We start from the raw sequence: 23,619 nt of genomic DNA, 5'->3' as shown, positions 1-23,619 counted from the left end.
TTATCTATTTGAAGGTACAGTGACAGTAAATGCACTGGAGCAGGTAATTTATCAATAGTACAAGAAGGGAGGAACTGGTGACCAACCACATAGAAAGAAAACTTTAATAAGCCGCCCCACATTCACCAGCTGAAAGCTTTTTAATGTGGGGCAGTAGTGAAGGTTTGATTTGCTTTAACATAACTTTGTACTTAGATCTGATATGTAGATGATGTAAAGAGAGCAATCAGTTAGTTGTCCTGTCCTGTGTTTAAAGGCAACATGAGTCCAGCCTGTAAATGGTGAACTTTGCCACTAATTGATGAAACTTTTTGGAAAAAAAGAGGTAGTTTATAAAAGCGTAAACATTAAATATCTATCAGAGGATTTCTTTGCAACAAAGATCTCCTCCAAACCAAAGGTTGTAACCTACTTGTCTCTCATTGTTACTGCTCACTTACTTTTGTTTCCCCATCATTTAAAGTGGCACTGTAACTCTTATTTAATTCCCCATCTGGTGAGTTTACAGAGTCAAACATACTCCTGACTGTGAAGCAGATGTGTGGCATGTTTTATGGAAGGTGTGAGTGTTGAGGGGTGTGGTGTTGTGGCTGTGGGGCGCTGGGGGCGTTGAAGATATTTTTATGTACTGGAGAAGGATGTTCTGAACCGCCACAACAAAGCTCATTATTTCATGGCCATCACATCAAGGCGGGGGAGTAAAGAATGCTTAAGAGGGTAGTCTATTAACATTGTGCAGCTTCAGGTACAATCTTAATGTACACAGAGTGTCACAATACCACCTCTGTGAGGAGTAGCATGCAGGAGCTCTCCTCCTGTGAAAGAGGATTGGCTATGGAGAGAAAATCGGCTCAATACATCTATGCGTAAGTAGTACTTGATTTGTGCGTAGTACTTGATTTGTGTGTGCGTACTATTGATTTGTGCATAGTACTTGATTTGTACGTGCGTAACTCGACAAAACGATAATTACGAATTCAAAAAGCCTCCTACACACACAAAATACGCATGCACGAATCATCCGATACACACATACACACACACACAATGCTACATTTACCTATAGATCAGCACGACGCGTTTTGAGACTCTTTTCATGCCTCTGGAAGCCTCACAGATTCATCCATACATGGTGCATTTAAGTACTGGTGGAAAGCTGGGTCATCTGAATTTTCTTCCGAGTTGAGCGTTAGTTCCCTCGATACTTAGTTCCCTGTAAACTTTTGTGTGTGTAGGAGGCTTTTTGAATTCGTATTTTTATTATTTTGTCCGTATCTTTGGGCAAGTAACGCACGCACTAATCAAGTGCTTTGCACAAATCAAGTAATGCACCTGCACAAATCAAGTGCTTTGCACATATCAAATAATGCACTCGCACAAATCAAGTGCTACGCACGATGTATTGAGTCGATTTTATCTCCATAATTGGGATCCATTGACTTTATTAATGGATAAAGAACTGTATGTTGATCTGAATCCAAACTTTAAAACCCCAAGCTGAGAAAAGGGAAGTGTGTTAGCTGTTGTCTGTTGTTAAATACAGTGTCAAATTTAACTGTAGCATTTGAGATGTTTGTTTTGTTTTTTCTTTGCACTCTTAAAGCTATACTTTGCAAAATGAGAAACAGGGAGCATGAAAGGATTTGAAAACATCAAATGACTGTACTGTGGTTACTGTAAACCTCCAGACACTAAGGAAAATCATCTGATCACATCAGATTTTATATGCAGTATTTAGTTTGTGCGAAGAAGAAAAAAAGAAATTCATGGTGCTGCTAGCAAACATTTCTTTGTTTTAAGAGCTTCACAAGAGGAAAACTTGATTAGAAGTCTCACTTTTGGCACAATGGCCCTATTAGTATTTACTGTATCCCATTTACACCTTAAGGGGATCATTAGAATTAGAATGTTTCTTTTACATGGAGTTGTGTAGTGTACTTATGAATAGTGAATGTTTTGCATGCAGTAGACAGCAGCCAGAGCGCTCTCAGTTTGGAAAGTGAGATGGTTCTCTGACAGGCGAACGTAGCTAAAAGTTACTCATAAGGCAGTCGTAAGAGGAGCACATTTCAAAAAACTTCATAGTGGTTTGAGCAAATGCTATATTGTGGTTTTTCTACACCACATCCCTTTTGCATCAGGCAGTCACACAGACTGGGCATAATACTGTCCATGTTACCATCATGTGGCAACAGATGGTGGACTGTTGCACGAATGATCAGCCGTACAGAAAATGTAGTGAAAAAGTACACAAATCTCTAATGCAATAGTGATGTATAAAAATATAAAGCTCTTACTCAAACTGCTATTAAATTTTTGACATTTGAGTTAACCTTTGGTTGGCTTACCCATTAGTTTTGGATTCTTCAAACTGAGAGTTCTCTGGCAGCTGCCTACTGCAGGTAAGACATAGACAAGTAAAAAAAAAAAAAAAGGAAAATCAGTTTAATTAGCAATGTTTGTTGCAACTTTTTGGGGTTTTGAAGTCTTCGGAAAAGGAATAAGCCCAGAGCCTGACTGATGCTGCCAGAGTTCCAGAGGTCCCACACCACACCTTATCCTTGACACCTTGGCACATAGGGCTGCATACAACGCAACGGTTTACGCTAACACTCCAATTTAACACATGGATTAAGGCACAGGTGGTGCCTCTTCAAGTCATGTTGTAGGAAATATTAATTGGGTTCACCTGGTGCAGTTAGTGCATTGGTTCCCAACCTTTTTGTCACCGCGGACCTGTCAACGCTTCATAATTTTACCGCGGACCGGCGGCTGAGAAGGGCACACGTAGATTGTTTATATTGCGAATAAAATCATAAACGTGAATCCACTATATACTCGTATGCAACTTTATTAGCAGCTTCCTCGTAACATGGCGCCAACAACATAACATGAGTATAACATCAAAGTCTCTGTTAACATCCTCTCTGCCCCAAATAAATTTTAGTTTTGAAGGCTTCATTGCCTCATTAGAGAGCCGATCGCCGCATATTATGCAGAGCGGGCTTGGTCTGTGGGAATCACCTGTTGCGATAAATCCATATTTAAAGTAGAATTCCTGGTATTGTCTGGGTAAGAGCTTTCTTTTTCTTAGAAGCTGGAGGCTCTTCTTCTGTCTCTTCACTGGGCTTTTACCTCTTCGGAAAGAAACGTCCCAAAGACGTCTGTTTTTTACTCATTTAGCTAGCTTGTGGGTTAAATGTAACCGAGAGAATCCGGTCATTTTTCAAAATAAAAGATTGTTCAGACTCGGATAATAACTACAACGAAAATAAGTAATTATTTCTTGGGCGGCCCGGTACCAATTGATCCACGGACCGCCCGGGTGTTGGGGACCACTGGGTTAGTGGACCACCTTCCACAGAACAACGCGGAACAGCACAAAGAGAAAGAAAAGAATGGCGTAGAGGATTGGGAGGCAACAAACGTTCAGAGGAGGAAGAAGGGATCGACTGGGAAAGCTTGAGAGAAAGGGGGGAAAAAAGACAGAATGAGAAGATTAGTTTACTATGCAGCTGCGTTTAAAGTTTCCCTTTTAAGAGACACAATTAGGAGGGAAAAATTTGCACTGGTTTAGCATGCCATTAAAACCATACATCTGGGCAATTAAAAAGAGCTACCCAAGGTGTTCAGAATTGTGTAATAAAAGTTAACGGGTCTGCACTGCTCAACAAAGCTCTCTCATCACAGCACACTTCTTGTCCAACCTCACACCATGTGCCTCAGATCAGTTTTTCTCTTGCAAAACATCCAAACTTATCGCCTACACTAAAAATATGTTCATGCAGTAACAATTCACCTACACTTGGTTGTCAGCCATGTAACGGATACACTTTGCCTTCAAGCTCTGGACAAGGATTGCATGCATTTTTTAAGCACGTAACAGACGTTCTCTGTTTGAGATCTGTCATGCTGATTCACTGGTGTCCAGGCTTCAGAGGCACTTCAACTTTACTGTGCCGTAATGGCCCAAATTACTGGTGGAAGGTAATTTTGGTGTACTTTTTGTCTTTGCCAGGCTGCCCAGAGGGGAAGAAAGTGGAATTCATTACAAGCTTGTTAGATGCCCTCACCACAGATATGGTGCAAGCCATAAACTCACCAGCACCCTCTGGTGGTGGGAGGTAAGACACTATGCTTCTGACAGAACAGGCTATCTCATGGCTGATTTTTGCTTGAAGATTTCTAAGGCCCACCTTCCATCAGTGCTAAAACTGTGTACAGATGGGACTGAAGCTCAAATAAATTGTGCAAAGCAGAGAACTATTTCAAGATTATGCCCATGAACACTGACCTTTAATGAAAAAAATTGAAAAACGTATAATATCTGTATTAAAGCAAAAAACTAGAATAACTATTTCATTTGCACAGAATTTTGCAATTCTATTCAATTAGAAATAAAGAAAAGGATCACATCACACAAATCAAATGGCAGTGTGCCATGCAGAATTGAGAACTGCTGACTAGCAAATCTTGCCTATTTGCAAAATTTTTTCTTTGCTTTATGTATTGCTTGGTTTATTCTATTATGTATTAAGGGATGATGTTTTTGTTTTTGATGTTTGTTTTTTCTGACCCTCACAGGTTTGTTGAGCCAGACCCCAGTCACACTCTAGAAGAGAGAGTGGTGCACTGGTACTTTGCTCAGCTGGATAACAACGGTAGCCATGACATCAACAAGAAGGAACTAAAACCTTTAAAGAGGTATCTGAAGAAGAAGGCTAAACCGAAGAAATGCGCCCGCAAGTTCACTGACTACTGTGACCTGAATAAGGACAAGGGCATTTCCCTGCAAGAGCTGAAAGGCTGTCTGGGCGTCAGCAAGGAGGGTAAGAGAGGAAGCAGCGGATTAAGTGAGGAAGTAACAGTTAAGAGTTGTTTAGTGGGCTCTTTTAATGAGTTCAAGACCCTGGCTTTAAGGTCAGACCAGCTGGTAAAATCCGCATATAGTATTGTCTCAGCAAATCGACAGATGCAGGGTTGTTACTCATCAGTTCAAATTGAGGATATCCAGCAGCCAAGCTTAGAGCTATAATGACTGAATTATCATAAATATAATGATAATGATAATAAAAAGTAGAAATTGTTTTCATTAATATTTCTTTAGAGACTTATAGATTAAAAAGCCAACTCAGTTGATTATTTCAAGTAGAGGATGAAGTAACTGCAGTGTATGTGACAAATGGATGTGCTGGCAATCTAATTAAAAATTCACTGCTTCACTCAACGCTCACGGTTGAATACTTTGTCAAAGATACACTCATAAATCAGTCTGACACAGTCTTAGCCACAATACTGTAACAACTCATCATAGTCCACAGAGATCATTAACAATTGTCAAAAAAGTCTAACAGTGCTTTGCTACTGCCAGGAATAATCCAGATATCACAAACTGATAAGAAGTCAGTGATTAATAGTGAAATAAAGATGCAAAATAAGTGGGACCTCCACATCTTTCAAGTTTAATCCTTGTTGTCTTTGTCCTTTTGTAGGTAGCTCAACTACAAGTGGCAACCAAGGGACAAGGCAAGGGACAAATTTGTTCAGTAAGGCAAACTAATGCTATGACTAACCCTGCCTCTGGCTTTGAGCTCTGTAGTGTGTTTATGGTGTAATCTATTAACATGCACGCACACACACACACACATGCACTGATGATATTTAGAAAAGTTAACATTAGTATGAACAGCATTTAGTTGATATGCAAATCTTAATCAGGTCTCATCCAACACCAGCAACATTGTTAAGAGCTTTGGTGTCTTCGGACTGTTTAATTATCAAAACAAAAAAAAGAGCACTGTACCACATTTTAACACCTCTATTCTTCAGTGTAGTGGGACAGCACTTGTTCAAAATCCTTCAAGCATGTTCACCATTGGCACTTTTCTTTGCCTCATCTGACATTGCCTTTTAGAAATAGAATATAGAAAAATACTTTACTCATCCCCCAGTGGGGGAAATTCAAATTAGTCGAGTAGCTCAAAAAATTATAAATATTTATGACTACACACTAGACAACAACAACAACAATAGTAGTAATAATAATAATAATAATAATAATTAATGACAAAATAGATTGAGATAAATTTGAGAAGAACATGTCAGCAGTCACTATTAAAAAGCCTTATGGCTGTGGGGGCAAAGGACCTCCTGAACCTCTCAGTCCTGCAGCGCAGTGAGATGAGCCTCTCACTGCAGCTGCTCCTCTGCCAGGATCACATGGAGAGGATGTTTATTATTCTCCAAAACAGAATACAGTTTCCTCCTCATCCGTTGCTCCACCACAGCACTGAGAGGGTCTAGTCTTCTGCCTACAACAGAACTGGCCTTTTTTACCAATTTGTCCAGGCTCCTACAGTTTTTGTCTGTAGTGCAACTTCCCCAGCAGACAACGGCATAAAACAGTGCACTCTCAAAGATAGTGTGATAAAACATGCATATCATATCACTACAGACATTGAAGGACCTGAGCCGTCTCAGGAAGAAGAGACAGCTCTGGCCCCTCCTGTACACTGCTTCTATGTTGGCAGACCACTCCAGTTTATTATCCAGCACCACCCCCAGGTATTTGCTGGTCTGAACGGTCTCTATCTCCCCTCCATCAATGCAGACTAACTGGTATGGAGTTTTAGATCTCCTGAAGTCCACCACCAGCTCTTTGGTTTTGGTAGTGTTCAGGAGAAAAAGTTATTTTTGGTCCAGCCATAGAAGGACTCCACAAGGTCCTTGTATTCCTTCTCCTGTCCACCGCGCTCACATGCCACAACAGCCGTATCATCAGAATACTTCTGTATGTGGCAGGACTCTGAGTTGTACCTGAAGTCTGATGTGTACAAGGTGAAAAGAAAAGGAGCCAAAACAGTACCCTGCGGAGCCACAGTACTGCATTCAAGTGTTCCAGAAACACATCTCCCCATCCTGACATACTGTGGTCTGGTAGTCAAATAGTCTATAATCCACGATGTCAGGGAGGGGGCCACACCCATACCTAGAAGCTTATCTTTCAGTATGGTGTTTAAGGCACTGGAGAAGTCAAAGAACATGATTCTCACATATGAACCAGGCACATCCAGATAAGCATATGCCCGATGCAGCATGTACAGAATCGCGTCTTCCACTCCTATGTCTTTCTGGTAAGCAAACTCAAGATCCGCAGCCACCTGCAATCTCATACGACGAGTCTCTCATGATATGAGATGTCAAAGCCACCGGTCTGTAGTCATTCAGCTCCACCAGTTGCCCTAATTTGGGCACCGGTATGAGACAAGAAGTTTTCCACAGCACCAGGACTTTTTCCATCTGAAGGCTCATATTGAAGAGCCTATGAAGAGGGACTGCTAGTTGACCAGCACAGTCCCTTAGAAAACTTGGACAGACTCCATCTGGGCTTGCAGCCCTCCCTGACTGAAGGCTCCTGAGCTCAGCTCCAACCTCCTCTATAGTTGGACAAAGAGGTTGTAGCGGAGGGATGACGACAGGAATGATGTTGCTATCAATTTTAGAGATAGAGGTGGGGGTGCAGCTGGACAGAGGAGAGCTAGTGGTGGGAGTTGCTGCAGAGGTGAAGGTGCAGCTGAACTGAGGAGGCCAGGCAGTGGGAGAAGCCACAGATGTAAAGGTGCAGCTGGGCTCAGGAGGCCTGGATGTGGTAGCTGCCACTGATGTGGAGGAGCAGCTGTGCTCAGGATGCCTGGTACTGGAAGCTGACGCAGAGGTGGATGTGCAGTTGGGCTCAGGAGGTCTAGTGGTGGAAGCTGACACAGAGGTGGATGTGCAGCTGGGTTCAGGATGCCTGGTGGTGGAAGCTGCCGCAGAGGTGGAGGTGTAGCTTGACTCAGGAGACCTGGTGATGGAAGCTGCCGAAGAGGTGGAGGTACAGCTGGACAGAAGAAGCCTGTTCGTGAGAGTTGCTGCAGAGGTTGAGGTGCAGTCAGGCAGAAGAGGAGGCTTGGCGATGCGAGTTGCCATTGAGATGGAAGTACAGCTAGGCAGTGAAAGCAGCATTGAGGAAGCACCTGTAGTGGTGAGGGTGGAGGGAGCAGCAGCAGAGATGGAAAAAGCCACACTATCAAACCTGTTGAAATATTGGTAAAAAGTATTGGCTCTATCATCATCACCTTCCACAGACTGAGAGTTTTTCAGTCTGTGTCCAGTGATGGTCCTCATGCCCCTCCACACCTCCTTGGTGTTATTGTTCTCCAGCTGTCTCTCTACCGTTTTCTTGTACTCCACCTTAGCTCGACTTGGTGTCTTTTTAAGCTTTTCTCCATCCCCATTTTGGAACGCCATCTTTTTATGGTTCAGGAGGTCTTTGATGTCACATCCATGGTTTATTATTAGGATAGCACCTTACAGTCCTCCCTGGAATCACAGTGTCAGTTAATGTAGTCAGTGATGGTGCTCACCCTCCTGTCCATGTCAATGTCCATTTCTTCTTCCTCCAGCAATACAGCCCAGTCTGTGACATCAAAGCAGTCTCTCAATGCATCTCGCGCCTCTGGTGACTACTTCCTGAAAGATCTGGTAGTAACAGGAAGTCTTTGTACACAAGGTCTGTATGTGGATTGTAAATAGACCATTCTATGATCGGATCTACCCAGTGGTGGAAGAGACACTACCCTGTAAGCCTCCTTCACATTAGCATAAAACAGATCTAATGTCTTTTCTCCACGTGTTGGACAGTCCATATACTGTACAAAGCCAGTCAGGCAGGAGGATAAAGAGATGTAGTTGAAATCCCCTGTGATTGCATGAATGTCTCAGGATGCTGGGTCTCTATTCTAGCAACGGCGTCATGGATGACGTCACACGCCGTCGTCGGTGCTGCCCTCGGTGGAATGTAAACAACGATGATGACTGTATATGGAAACTCTATGGGCGCATAGAACGCACGGAAACCAACTGACAGCAGTTCAATGTCTGGACAACATATCCTCTCATTAATGGTCACATTGCGGGTGTTAACCCATTGATTAAAAAAACAAGAGAATACCCCCGCCTTTCCGCTTACCACTCGTACTCCGGTCACGATCTGCTCGTACGGCTGTGAAGCCAGGTATGTCCACACATGAGTCTGGTGTGTTGTCTTTCAGCCAGGACTCAAACAGACAGATCAAACTGCTCTCCTTATACAGCCGTTGGTTCCGCATAAGTGCCTCTAGCTTATCATACTTGTTTGGTAGCGAGTTAGCATTTCCCATAATCACAGAGGGTAGAAGAGACTTGTACCTCCACCTCCTGTCGTCCCTCTTTGCCTTTCGTTTTGCTCCAGCTCTGCCTCCACGGTACAGCTTTTTTTAGCTCGGTCGGAATTGGATGTTTAATTCCGTCCAATCCTTGACAGTGCCAACAGTTCTTCTCTTGTGTATACTGCTCTAGTACTGATAGCAGTGCACATTGTCAAAAAAATTTTTTTTAAATAAAAATCAAACGAAATGTAAGGAAAAAAGCAGATCACTAAAAATTACTAAAAAAGTTTGAATAAAAACTAAAAATTACAAATAATTATATAAACGACGAACAAAATTGAGAGCTACACAGACTTACTGCCGATAAGGCTGGCGCATAGCAGCCGAACCGGAACACAATCTGACATCGCTAACCGGGAACTCTTTTTGTTCTGTGACAATACTGCAAATAGAGCTTTGAAACATCTTCAGCCTGAAAAGATTTTGAATAGTTGGGACCAATGTTTATCTAACATTCACATTTGGCAGAACAGTATTATCTATTAATATTAGTGTTCTACTGTAGACAAGTAGAGGTCCATATTATCTGTGGCCCATTTCATACTTCACAGAATCTTTACTGCTATTTGTATCTATGTATGGCTCCCAAAAGACATTTGTGGTCCATCTTGGTCCATTTTTCTGCTTGAAAAATTACTTGAATATTTGTTTACACACTTGCTGATACATTTTCTGACCGTAAACATTTCAGACTATTTCATATTTTGACATGTTGTCCTGCTCCTCATTTTAGCTAAACAACAAAAACAGCAACAGCATGCTACAAGTCAACAGCAACACAAAGAATGAACAACTACTTGAAAAGAATTTGATATTTTCGTTGATTGTCTCTCTTTTCACCTCACCTCATCTTTCTGTCTTTGTAATATCTCTCGTTCAGTTTGTCGGGATCCCCCTTATTGAGTGATCACTGGCGCTGCTGATTCTGTCCACTGCGCTGGTTCTGCGCCACATAGCTCTGAGGTCATGTGTTTACCCTGGTTCTGTCCTGCAGTGCCTTTGGCTCTTAACGAGTGGAACGTCAGGGTTTTCAGACGGGGGTCACGGCTGCCAGGAGAAATATTGCTGGTTTTGGAGGAGCAGAGGAGGAGGCTCGACTGGTTGTTTTTGCTGTAGTCACTGAATCTATCGCCTTCATGCTTAAGAGCGGGAGGTAAATGGCCTGACAACTTTATACAGCTCCTTATGGTAGAAACGGAAAATTTGCTTGGAAGAAGCTGGGGCCTGTAAGAACATATGGCTCCATTCTGCCTTGACTAAGATAGACAGCCATTCTGTTCAGGTATGCCCTGCTGTTCTTTAATGGCCTGGATCTCTTTCAGTCAAACTGCTTTGACCAGGCATTAAATCTTATCATGCCCTGTTGCAACTCTGTAAGCATATCCAACAACATAGCAGTGACGTTCCAGTTTATAGTACATGCTTTTTGGTGAAAGATTGTGAGTATTTTGGGTAAAGTGAAGCATGTCCATATGAGGTTCCTCACTCTTGATACTGAACCCTACGTTGCCTTGATTGAGTCCATCATTGTGTGATAGTACAAAATAAGTACTTTGTGGCCTGTTTTGTGAATGGGTGAATTTGGCTTGAAGTGTAAAACTGCTTTGTGTGGTCAAAAAGACAAGGGAAGGGCAATATAAATGGAGTTAATTGACTATTTAACTGCAAAGGAACCATATGTTGTTTGAGATACGAGAGAATGAGGCATTCACTCTTTGAAGAGTCTGGAAACCTCATTGTAGGGCCAGAGATTGAACAGAAGAACTTTCAATGGGCCTTTGTTTTACTGTACTGAACAAAATACAGTCTTCTCCTTTACAAGTCTTAATTCCACTTACAAACACTGTAAGGATAAACACAAGTGGGTGCCATAAATGGTTTCCTTTTTGGAAATGGCCTTTTTAACTCTTCCCAGACTGAAGAGCAGCAACATTTTCATCTCTATGATGATTGCTTTTCTTTCCTCTGCATTGTGTTAACACACAACTGAATGTTCCAGACCAGCAACTTTACTAAACCTCTGCTTTTATGGAGCTGCTCACACTTGTTGATGACCAATCAGTCAAGTGCATTTGATTATCAGCACCTGGCTGCTACTATTAATCTCTATGAAAGCATTGAGGGTGTGCTCTGTTTTTGTCTCACTACTTCTGCATTTTGGCTTAGCATGTGATCATATTTCAGTAGAACTGGCAATCCATAGGGAAATAATGAGTACTACCGTCTCTTCAATAAAGTCTTTTAGAGGCTTTTTTCATCTTACGGAGGCCTCCTCAAAATTCCAGTGCTGCTCTTACACTAACAGAAACTTGCAGACAGCTTTATGCTTGATTTGTGTGTCTTGTCTCCTGTGTTATGTCAAACTCTCCTCTCTTCCTCTCGTCTCCTTGTTTTTTTGCTCTCCTGTGTTTTTTTTGCTCTCCTTTGTCCTGGCTGGACACAGGACAAAGGAGCTGGTCTGGTCTGGCACTAGGGCTGCAGGGCCATTAGAGAGCTCAGGGTCTTGTCCTCTCAGAGCCAACAGCAATTACTCCACACAACTTGTGCTTTAATTGCTCTGACATTAGCTTGACACACTGCTGGACTGAAAGAAACAGCCCATCAGAAAGGACTGCAACAGCTAGATAAGCATTTATTTCTACAAAATCCTTATGCTATCCTTATGTGACTGTTTTCTGCAGATGACTCTGAAGTCAAAACCTACACAGGTTTGACTGTTAGCGCAGTCCTTTCAACAGTTGCTGTCATATACCATGATTCCCAGCTCTTGAGTCAAATGTCTTTAATGGTAAGTCCCAGATGACTCAAGGCGTTTCACTGCTAGACAGGATCTCCTTTCAGCTCTTTGTCACAAGTGGGGCCAAGGTGTCCAGCGAGAGGCTGGGGAGCTTTCTGTTGTTAATGGTACAGACAGTATCCTCAGTGACTGGGAAGAGAGGAAAGAGGACCATTTGCTGCTCTGGAGCCTGGTAATTGCGAAGCCGATTCATCAGAACAATTGTCACTCAGCCGCGAACAACAGATACATCTATCTCGGCTCGGTGGAAAGAGGCATTAGGAAATATTGTTATACTGCTTATTTTACTGGTATAACATGTCACTGATGTTGCCAAGGTATAAAGGTTTTTGACACAAAATCCTACTACTAACAAAACTCTACTTAAAAATCCATTATCATGAGACCAGACTGCCGTTGAGAACAGCTGGTCTGCATTTTTGAGCTATTATTCAAATATCTCTATCTATCCATGATTTCCTTATATCATATTTTCATTTTTATCAATATCAGATTCTTGCTCAGTGGATTGTCCACGGATATCAGTGTTTTAGAATTTAATGATGTGAGCCAAAGTAAACCTTCTACACGACCAGTGGAGAGAGGATCATGAATTATATCATGTTTTTATTTCCACACAGGCTGGACTGTATAATATTGATGTATTTCACTTTGTATGTAACAATAATGTAAGGGGTCATATAGTGAAAAAAACATTTCTGCGCTTTGGAGTGTATATTTTGGCATTTGAAGTCACTACCAATTTAAAAAAAAAAATAAAAAATTTGAAAATTGTTCACTTAAGCGAAAAAGAAATGAGCTAATAATTCTCTTCTAGTAGTTTGTATAATATTTTATATCCTGAGTAGGAAATCCAACTTCTAATTGGCATTCTTTAATTTCTCAGTTTGAAGTTGGAATATTCTGATTTCCTATTTTAGGAAAACATTTAATGTGATCTAAATGTGGATTATCATTGATTTGCTTGGAAATCTGTATTCCTCTTGATTTGTCTTATTATTGAACTAATTAAATGTTATGAGGAGTAGGATTTAGGTCAGGTGATGAAAGTGGCCCTGTAATTACAGTTACTCAGTCATCTTTGAGGTCTTGGATGAATGGAATGGAACCTTGTCCTGCATCAGGAACATGGCCTTCTTGAATGCCTCAGATGTTTTCCGTACTACCACTTGAAGACAATATTTTCCAGAAAATGTCTAGAAAAGGTAAAAAAAAGGCTGTAAAAAAAGTGGTTCTTGGTCAAAGATTACTCCAAGGTTCCTCAAAAGCCAGAGCAAAAGCAATTCTATTCAGAGTAACTAAATGATTGGATAATGACTGTCTGAGGTTTTTATGGCCAAAAACGGTGACCTGGGTTTTACCTGGATTCAAAAAGAGAAAATTGCAGGTTATCCAAATCTATGTCTTCCAGATAGACTTGTAAGCTCTGCAACTGATTGGTTTTCTCAGGTTTTATAGATAGAAGGCATAGGGTTAACGATAGAAATGTATGTCATTTCCCTAATAACAATACCCAGAGGAAGCATGTATAAAGTGAACAGAATTGGCCAAAGTCCAGAATCTTGTGGAACACCAGAGATACCTCTGGCATGTGTGGTGGACACATCATTATTATGAAGGAAGTAGAATCTATCTGATGAATAGGACTTAAACCAGTCCAAAGCAGTACCCTTGATTCTGATGAAATGTTTAAGTCTTTTCAATAAGATGTTATGGTCAATAGCGTTGAATTCAGCTCTAAGATCTAAAATGACAAGCACAGAGATAATGAGAAGGTTGTTTGTAACTTTAATCAGTACAGTTTTAGTACTGTGGTGATGGACACTCTTCATACAAACCATTATTTTGTAAATAGTTAGTAAGTAGTTTTTTCAGTCTTTTAAAAGGAATTTAGAAATAAAACAACAATAAAATAAGGTATCAGGATCAAGAGTGTTTTTTTTTAACAATGATTTAACAACAGCAGTTTTAAAAGCCTGTTGTACATAGGCGGTTAAAACAGACAGATTAAGCTGGTCAAGTACAGACCCATATATTGATAGTAAAACATCTTGAAAGAGTTTAGTTGGGCCAGGGTCCAATAGACATTTAGAAGCCCTGATCGTTGACATTAGCTCAGTAAGTAAGCGTCAGTCGGGTCTTTTACTAATGTATAATGTTGCAGTATCAGACATTAGAAATGTACCAGCTGTGCAATGACAGCGATCAATCTTTTTTCTGATTTTTGTTGGTACAAAATCGGATGACTCAAAACTGAGAGTTGAGCTGCATTGTGTTTTATAGACGGTAAAATAGACCACTCATCTTTTATCAAGGAATTGTTGATGCCAGTTTCTGATGTCCATGTGAGACTTTAGTTGATAATAGTGTATTTCTGTAAAGAGAAAGTTAGCTTTTCTCACTATTGTAGCATTGACCGCAGCACCCTCATTAAAAATTTGCATGTCCACCTAGATGTTTTTCCATCAATGCTGACTGAAGCTGAAGCAGATAAATACCCGTAACTACTATTATTTACTGAATATGGGTTTTGATGTATTTAAGTCTGAACAGAACAGTTGGTAGTAAATACTTTATTCAAAATCTACGGAAGCATCTAGAGAGAAATCAGTCGGACTTCTATTTCACTGCTCACATGACCAGCAATCTAACAGGCAGCACACCTGCTCCACCCTCACCTCCACAAACTGCAAACACGTAGAACCTCATCTAGGCCAGCAGAGTGTGCACATACTGCACATGCAACCTCATACAGAAAGACATTCTCCTACACTAACACAATCCAGTTTTGAACCCAGCAAATTTAAATGGTTGAAAACACACATTCAAGCACTGTTAAACACACACCTTCACACACATTTTTAGCTGTAACAGGGCTCAGGAGGACCTCTGCTTCTCTTTGACAGCCATCTGTAAGCAATCTAAGCTCTTTACCCATCTCTTTCTCTCCCAGGCCTCTCCCTTTTTCTTTCCTTCCCTCTTTCAGTCCCCCCTTCAACCACTTGTCTGATTGATGAGCGAGCAGCACATTGTCCTGGGCAGTTTTGGCATGACTGCAACACAAAACACGACTCGAGAGACATGTTTAGATAGCGCTTGGTTGTAACATAATGGAAGCACATGTTACAGTGCACTTTGACAAACTGTGTGTAGGTGGTGCACAGCTGCAGAACAGCTTAAGTCACTGAATGTCTTCTTTTTTGTTTTTTACAAAATAAAATAGTTTTTTTTGTTGTTGTTTTAGAAACTAAATTACATACATTTAATTGTGCATGCTGGTCCTTAAAGTGACTGACTAAAGTGTGGTCAAGTGTGTCTCTTATTTTCATGCAAAAGCTTTTTCTTCACACATTTGCACACTGGACACTGGAGCAAACAGGTAAAAACTTTTTCTCCCTCCTTCCTGTCTTGTGTCTGTCTGTTGCAGTAGGTCGTCTGGTGTGATACGAGAAGGACCAAGAAGCTGAGACGAGAGCAGAGGGCATAGAGGGAAGGCATCTGTAAGCTTGCTGACAGGAAATCGAAAGATGGAGCATTAAAATAAAGAAGTTCCTGAAGTTCCTTTTTTTTTTTTTTTTTTTTTTTACAAAGAAGACAGAAAAACAAAAGCAAACAAAGTGGCGCCAAAATATTTGCACTTTCTCTTCCCTATGTTTGACATTTTATCTGTTTTTACATGTTTTTTTTTCTCTTGAAGTGACTGAAAATTTCCAGGTAAGAATGAGAATATATTTGTAAAGAAATGACCACCACTGGAGGAGCATGTATGCGTATGTTACCACATCTTCCTGTATGTCCAGTCTGCTTTTTTTGTTTGTTCTATCCTCATTTAACAATAGCAGGCAATAATACACACTGCGTGGCTATTAGATGTAAGTTACACGCCCCCTGCTACATATAGCGGCACACAGGCCAGTGGCAAATCTCAAAAGAGGAGCTTACAGAGCTTACATTCAGCCCAAATGTTGCTCGATAAATAGTATTCAAAAAGAACAGATATGTCAGTGTGAACATACAAATTTTAAGTGACCAGCATCACAATCAAACTGTGACTCCTACTTGTAAGATCATATTTAGCACAAATCCTTCTAATTGTATTGATATTTTTGCCTTAACAATCATCAGATGTTTATATCCTGTACGATAATTAGCTGTATGGGATAATTAGTTGTAGGTTGTTACTTTACTTGGATACTTTTTGTACTTCTTGTGCCACCCAAAACCTTTAATACAGCATAACCCGACCGTTATACTGTATTACAAAATACTTTTTCTCAGTTTAGCAAATAAAAACATAATAATCTTACTGATGGAAGACTTAAGAAAAAAAAAAAAAGCTAAACAAACAGTGACTGTGAGAACCTAAAAGATGGTTACTGGTGCTTGTACAGCCACGTGTCCCCTTAGCACTAGTTCTGTTCTTGCAGACTTTTTGAACCATTCACAGATGTGGCACAACTAAGATCCAATATCACAGCTGCATTGATTAGTTTGTGAGAAAATAAAGGGTTGAGAAAGTAAAAAACCTTAGACACAATCCCAAAATATTGCCTTATAATGTTGTCAGTTGCACCTTCATACACAGCTCACACAAAGTAATATTTTCATTTCAACTCTAAAATTCACATCTGTTTTTAGCTATAATTAAGTCTCCACCACCTCATGGGAAAATATCAACAAGCCTTCCAACCCAAACATTCACTTAAGTAGTTTGTTCATACCCAGAAATACTATGCCTGTGGGCATAGTATGCACTGAGGAGTTTTCAGTTTTCAACGTTACATATTACTTCATACTTTATACATATACTTTAACAAACCATAAAATACTTAGAGTGGGGTGGATGGCACTAGTAAGTGCAGCCCTTTCCTGTTCAAGACCACAATATGAAAACTGTTTTTTTTTTTTTTTTCACTTAATATTTTCAGTCATTCACCCTTTTCCTTGGGTTTACTTGCTGTTTATGCATCACAACTACTTGGTTAGGCTTAGGCACTAAAACTACTTGTTTAAACGTAGGATGCAAAACTACCTTGTTAAGTTTTTGAAATTCTGGTTTACATTATTATACATCCTACCACAACCAACACGTCCTCCAATCAAAACAGTCTTGTAAAGTACCGCTCTTATAAGTAGGATAAGTGATTCCAAATCAGAGCAAATGTCCTTCTCAAATGTCTCATTTAACAACTCAACGCTTTGAAAACCAACAAAGTCCTTCTGTTGATATTTTGAAGAGGGATGAGATGTTGCTGTTTAACGCAACGCTTTCTTTCATTGGTGTGTTCATGATATGTGTTCAAGACCAACAAATGATGATTTTTTTTTTTTTCCAGTTTTGAGCTGCATTTGCTTAATAACATAAAGCCACTATAAGACACTTCTGTCACTTCCTGGTTGGGTTTAGGCAACAAATTTGTTACGGTTAGAAAGCGCTAAAATACATTCTTTTTGCAGCACAACATACAACATAATTTTGCTAGTTGCCTATTACATTTAAACACAGCATTTTAGTTGAGGCTTGGTTAAGGTAGATAGATATAAAAACTATATGGTTAGGGCTTGAAAACTGAAATAGTTTCTTTTTACAACATGATTATTATTTTCTTGGATGCTATTTTCACAAACCACATGTAGTTGCTGTTGCATGTTCTTTCAACGGTGGTCATGTTGGACATTTTGGTCTGCAGGAACATGCAATGCATGGCATGGTATGAGGAGAACTGTCTATCACAACTCAAATGTTACATGACAGCATATTATTTTTTTGGTTGCTTTGATGATGTCACAAGCTAGAGTTTGCATGTTTTTGAAACAAAAATCTAGATTTATTTTTTTTATTCTACTTAAACACATGAGCCATGGTTGATGTTTTTGTTTTTATTGGACAATCTTGAAAATATGCCAGGTCCTTTATCTGCTTGATGAGATAATTGAAACAGAACTACACATTAAAAGAACCACAAAAATTAAAGAGGAAAAAGAGCAAAAAAAAATTATTGGAATTGGAGTTGTACTCCCTTTGATACAGTACACAGATGACTAAACCGAGCCAGTAAATGGAGTAAGGTGTTTACATGGCTCAGTAGGAGTGTGAAAATCAGTCCATTTCAGTTGTCATACCATGTTTACTCCAGTTATTGTAAGCAAGATGTGGCATTTACAAATTCCAGTTCATAGAATAAATATTGGACTCACCCCAGTAACATCAGAGGTTTTGTGCATGCAAACGCAGTTACTGTCTTTCCTCCAACAGCTGATGTCAGTATTTATGAAACGCTAACCACCACACATACTGAAGCTCAACCACCTTTTGTTAAACACTGCAGCCAGTCTATAAAATGCCTTTCAGGGTGTCAGATTAATAGGAAAATGACTGAACAGGAAGGTAAATAACATTTGAGTTTCAAAATAGGAGAATAGTGCTTTTGCTTTGAAGTCTGAATGCTTTCAAAACCCAAATTCAAAATTTGTTTTGAGTTGTGTATTTCCCAAGAGTCACTGCAATGCTTCACGAACACGAGACAAAAAAAAAAAGAGAAAAAGGCTGCTGTAAATATGTACAATAACCTTTGTTTGTTTGTTTACTAAATCTCACTGGGGGTATTTGCATATCCATGTACTTCACTGTCATTCTGGTTTCTTGTATAAAAAAAACAAACAATATTATTTCTCTTTTTACATCATGTCAAACATTAGATTCTAACGGTAGCTCATTCAAAAACATTGAAATGCTTAGATGGGACTGCATTTTATCTGCCCTGAAGACTGTTTATTTGATCCGTGCTGTGGTTATTTTACTACTCCTGCTTGTGTTTTACAGTTTCTGTCTTCATCACTACACACCATTTAAGAATGTATACAGTGTATACATGTATACAGTATCTATCATTACAATCACAAGTCCAATCTAATTTTAACTGAATATTTATGCCAAGAATGAGAAAAGAAACCCGTCTTTGTCCTGAACACCTGTTTCAATTCAGGCTTGAACACAAAGCTGGTGCGTGTCTGCTGAAGTGCTTCCAGACGCTGCAGATCTCACGCAAGATCTAAAACAAACTTGGGCTGACAATCGCTGCAAATTATGATGGGTGACGTGTAAAGAAAGGCTGCAGCTGACTGTTGTCCTGACAGTAAAATCTGAACTGTCTTGTGCCCTGCGCCCGGCCGTATCATCAAGATCAACATGTTTTGAAATATTTCTTATTCACTGCTGAAAATGAAATCTGGTGGAAAACAAATTACCAAGACATGTCATTTCTGAATAAAGTTTGTTGATGTAAAACGATGTGGCTCAGTGGGCTGCTGTTTAACCAAATTGCTTGTCCGATGTAACATACATTGCTGTACTGCAATTCTTAAGCTACATAAACCTGTGGCAGAAAAAGCTCCACAATACAAGAAGGAACAAAAACAAACTTTTTTTCTCCCCACGAGTTTATAAAGTGCATTTTGGCATCCAGCAGGCACCTACACCTGGGTGATATCACTCTTTTGGGTGGCACATGTTGGTACTCTCCTGTGACATACATTCAAAGCAGCCTTAATGAGAAAAAGACTGATGCTCTACATTCACAACAGCAGAGAAACAAACACGCCAGCTATTTCTTATTTATTTAACATCTCTGACTGCTTGATAATCCTGCTGCAAAAGAGCAAGAGAAATGGTACAAGTGGTCCTAACACTGTTTCATACCACATCTGTTTAACTTTGCTCAGTCTGGATAGTCAAAAAGGGTTTAAAGTTGTAAAAGAAAACAAGGGTTCTGACAGGGGGAGAAAGAGTTTCACACTGACCCCAAATGGTTACAATGCTCCACTGCAGTTTACAGCTTCTCTCACTGAATCATGTGCAGTACTCTGCAAAAGTCTGAGGCCCTCATTTCTATATATTTTGCTTCTTTCAAAGTGTTACAAATCTTTTCAAGTGGTCTTTAGCAATAGTTCTCCAGGCTTTCTGAAGTCTGTCTTTCAAGATTTTTCTTTGGATATTGGCTGCTTTTTCAGGAATTTTCAGTCCAGACAATGACCATTTTCAGATTAATTTGTTCTTTTGTTTGTTAAGCCACTTAACTCTGATCTGTGTATCATTTGACCATTAAAAAGGCACCTAACTCAAGGTATAAATAATTGTTGTATTTACACATAAACAATTTAGCAAAGAACATTTTTTAGACTTAATTTGTTCACATTTTGTTAGTTGCAGCTACAAATAAATGCCAAAGATAAACACAGATTGACAGACGTAAACTAGTGAAGGACAAAAAAAAAAAATCTATTGCAGATGAACAGTATCTGAAAGTGATGCCTATAAGAAAGAGGACCTTCAACTGATACATCTCCTTTTCTCCAAAGCCTCACCAGAATTGGTCTCTAAGTAGGGTGGCTGTCAAGACTTTTTGTTCAAATCATCATCATTATGTACAGAGTAAGTACAACGTCCAGTGTCTACAGCCATCTTGGCTGGAAGTAACAAACATGATGAAGGCTCTGTCATAGCTCGGGACTGCACTGGGGATCTTGTCAAAATGAATAGAATATGAACACAGAAATGTACGAAAATATTTTAATCCACCATGCGACACCATCTGGAAACTATCTCAGTAGCAACAGCTTTAATTTTCAACACGATCATGACCCAAAATATATGGTGGAAACAGTAAAAGCATACCTGGATTCAAAAACACAAAATGGAATATGATTAGTGATGTACTGGCCACCCCCAGAGCCCAGACCAGAACATATGGGATCATTGACCAAGGAAGCCATCATCCAAAAAAGAGCTTTGGAATGTCGTTCAAGAAGCCTGGAGAACTATTCCTGAAGACTACTTAAAGAAATGACAAAAAAGGTTAGTCTGAGGATGTTCAGGCTGTTTTAAGACATAAGATGGTCATACCAAATGCTAACTTGTTATAATTATGTACATGTTAACACTATGTTTGCACGTGTTTCAATAAATCCATGCAGCCATTTCCTATTTTCTTGGCAATTTTTTTAAAAAGGAAGGTGGCTCAACAAATTTGCACTGTACTGCATGCATAAGGACACCTATGATGCTGCAGAAAAGTCAAATCAATTACACAAACTGATAACAAACATTTACATTTTTTATTTTTTTTTAAAGTTTTCTCCTTTTAAAATTCGCTGAAGTCTGAAAGAAACTGGCAATTATCATTACATTTTTACAACATTATAAAATACTTTTAAAGTGGAAACTTTTTTCAATTGAACAATTATAGTTATTTTTAATTCCCCGTTTTGATCGCTGAATTCAGCAATCAATTTTTTGATACTTTGTGCATCCAATTTAGTGATGAGACTTCAAAGGTGCAGATGTTCTCAGCGCATGAGTGCATGACGGGAGGTGGGAGGCTTGGGGAGAGGTTGCTTGGGATGGGGGGGGGGAGGTTGTATGGTGGGTATCATAGATGAAACTTAAGCCAAATGGCAGCTGCAATACATCTGTCTTGCACTGACACATGTGGCATTTGACTTCCAGTGTGAAGTTCAAAAGAGTTTTATAATGACGCAGCTGCTTAAGGATCTTTGCGCATGTGTGCGTGTGTTTTCTCGTTTGTTGAGGCTTGGGTCGAGGTTAGGCGGGCTGCCGGAGGGGTTTCATTGGGTGGAATTTGGGTTTTGAAAGTGACGTGTGGGCAGTGCAGGTGCTGCATGATTCCTTAAGAGGTTTATAACTTTGTTATTTAACCTACAGAAGGTGCTCATTTTTGCAAAGAGTGAATAATCCTTCTATAAATAATGAATAAACCTAACAGGTTTTAGTCTAAAAACATCAAAGGTCATAAAAGGTAAAATCAATTTTTTTCTGTCTATGCAAAGAAGTACAAAGAGCTATTTTTATTTATCACCCAGAAGTATGACACACATATTGGATCAATAATAAAGATGACACAACAAATAAGAAAATAATTACACTTTTAAGCAAAAAATGCAGATCAACACAGGTCCATTTATAATCTGGCTATGTGTTCTAAAGACAAGTTTTTTCTGATTCAAAGTTGCAGGGATAATACGGACATAATAGTTCAGCACAATGACCTCCTATTTTCCACAAGTTGGTGTGCATTGAAACACTTAGAGGCGGATCAGAAATGCCATTACAGGTAATTTAGAGAGGGCCATTAGCTTCAGTGATAGCAAAGCATTAGCAGTGGCTGGGGTGGGGGTGCATGGGTAGGGAAGGGGGGAAGGGGTGATGTTGCACACTGCATACCATTTGTGTCTGATGCCCTCTGTGCCGGCACCAGCACCTGCCCAGCTGCCTAAGTGTGGGGTCAGGGGGTTGCCTGCCAGGAGGCCAGGACTCAGGGGTGAAAGGTCACATTCCAGACAGGCGTATCCACACCCTGATTAAGAACTCAGCTGCAGGAACAGAGCTTGCAGGTGGATGATGCATTTTACCCCCTGACGCTAACTATTCGTTCTTTCTGTGTGTGTGTGTGTGTGTGTGTGTGTGTGTGTGTGTGTGTGTGTGTGTGTGTGTGTGTGTGTGTGTGTGTGTGTATGTGAAACATCTATGGAGTTTTTAGGTAAATATACATGCAGGCAAAATAATTGCAAAATTCCACCCAGTGATCAATTTTGAAAATAGAAACAAACTCTTAACTATGTAAAGATTCTGTTTCACTGCAGTAAATTGAGTAAAAGTTGAGAAACTTCTCTTTGGGAAAGTATGTCACCAACGAGTATCTGCAGGTTTTCCTGTGGATTGCATTAAACTGCTTTTCATCACCTCTTGGATCAAAGGACCACTTGCTATTCATTTTTACATATCTTCCATAGTCAAGTTTTATGAAGATTGTTAACATGCGCACAGTTTGTGGCGAGGCTGAGGAATGTTTCCTCGTTCAACATTTGTGATTAAGTTCATCCTTCTTCTGATACTTTTATTTTTGTTTGGCTTGAACATCTTGGCAATGAAATGAATTGTCCATCTTGGATTTATTTATGAAGCAGGTGCGTGTCCCGCTAACATTGCGATTTGATCTTGAAGAGCTGCTTGTAACTTGTGTTTTACTGATAGAAAAGCCTTATGTGAGATTAAGATTGTAATTGCAGTATGACGTCAAAACATTTTCTATTGAAATGTCATATCCAAAATTATTCACAGACAGAGCATTTATTATCTATCACAGAAATTAATAAGATTGCTAACAAGTTTTGCACATCTTGGGATTTGGACCACTTCTCTTTATTGGTAGAGTAAGAAAGATCTGTTCTCACTTGCCACTGCCAGTGCCTACACTCTGAGGGGTTCCTGCCCCGTCCTTTTCCTTTGTTATTTCGTTTGTCAATTTTATTCTATTTGAATAACTATTCTAATATCAAACTATTCTTTGGTTCCCTCCAAACATTCTAAAATGTATCCAGGTTTGGGCTGTTAAACTGCTATTATACTGACACATTCTCACACATTGAAGGTCAAAAGTCCTTTCTGTCAATTTTTGACACCCGTTGTACCCCATTGTCAACACTTTCCAGTGCATAAGGAATTACTCTACAGCTGCATATTGACAGTTAACCATCTGTGGTGGGAAGTGACATACT

General features: G+C 39.8%; 1 protein-coding gene across 3 annotated transcripts in view; it reads left to right on the top strand.

Moving 5' to 3' along the window:
* smoc1 (SPARC related modular calcium binding 1) overlaps positions 1-19,336 on the top strand; it is a 62,536-nt gene extending 43,200 nt beyond the window's left edge. For 2 of the 3 annotated variants that reach the window (XM_072365957.1, XM_072365955.1), the window contains exons 11-14: positions 4,019-4,124; positions 4,585-4,829; positions 5,493-5,526; positions 15,473-19,336. In XM_072365957.1, coding sequence (XP_072222058.1) covers positions 4,019-4,124; positions 4,585-4,829; positions 5,493-5,526; positions 15,473-15,512 — 425 coding nt within the window. In that variant the 3' untranslated portion in view covers positions 15,513-19,336. Of the gene's footprint in view, positions 1-4,018; positions 4,125-4,584; positions 4,830-5,492; positions 5,547-15,472 lie in introns of all 3 variants that reach the window. The other variant, XM_072365956.1, reaches the window with a different exon arrangement.
* Positions 19,337-23,619: the final 4,283 nt, after the last annotated feature.

Source organism: Leuresthes tenuis, unplaced genomic scaffold, assembly GCF_036924035.1.
Source record: "Leuresthes tenuis unplaced genomic scaffold, fLeuTen1.0.hap1 SCAF_15, whole genome shotgun sequence".
NCBI lineage: Eukaryota > Metazoa > Chordata > Actinopteri > Atheriniformes > Atherinopsidae > Leuresthes > Leuresthes tenuis.
Note: the sequence above shows the minus strand (reverse complement) of the source record. Positions and strands in the feature narration are given on the sequence as shown.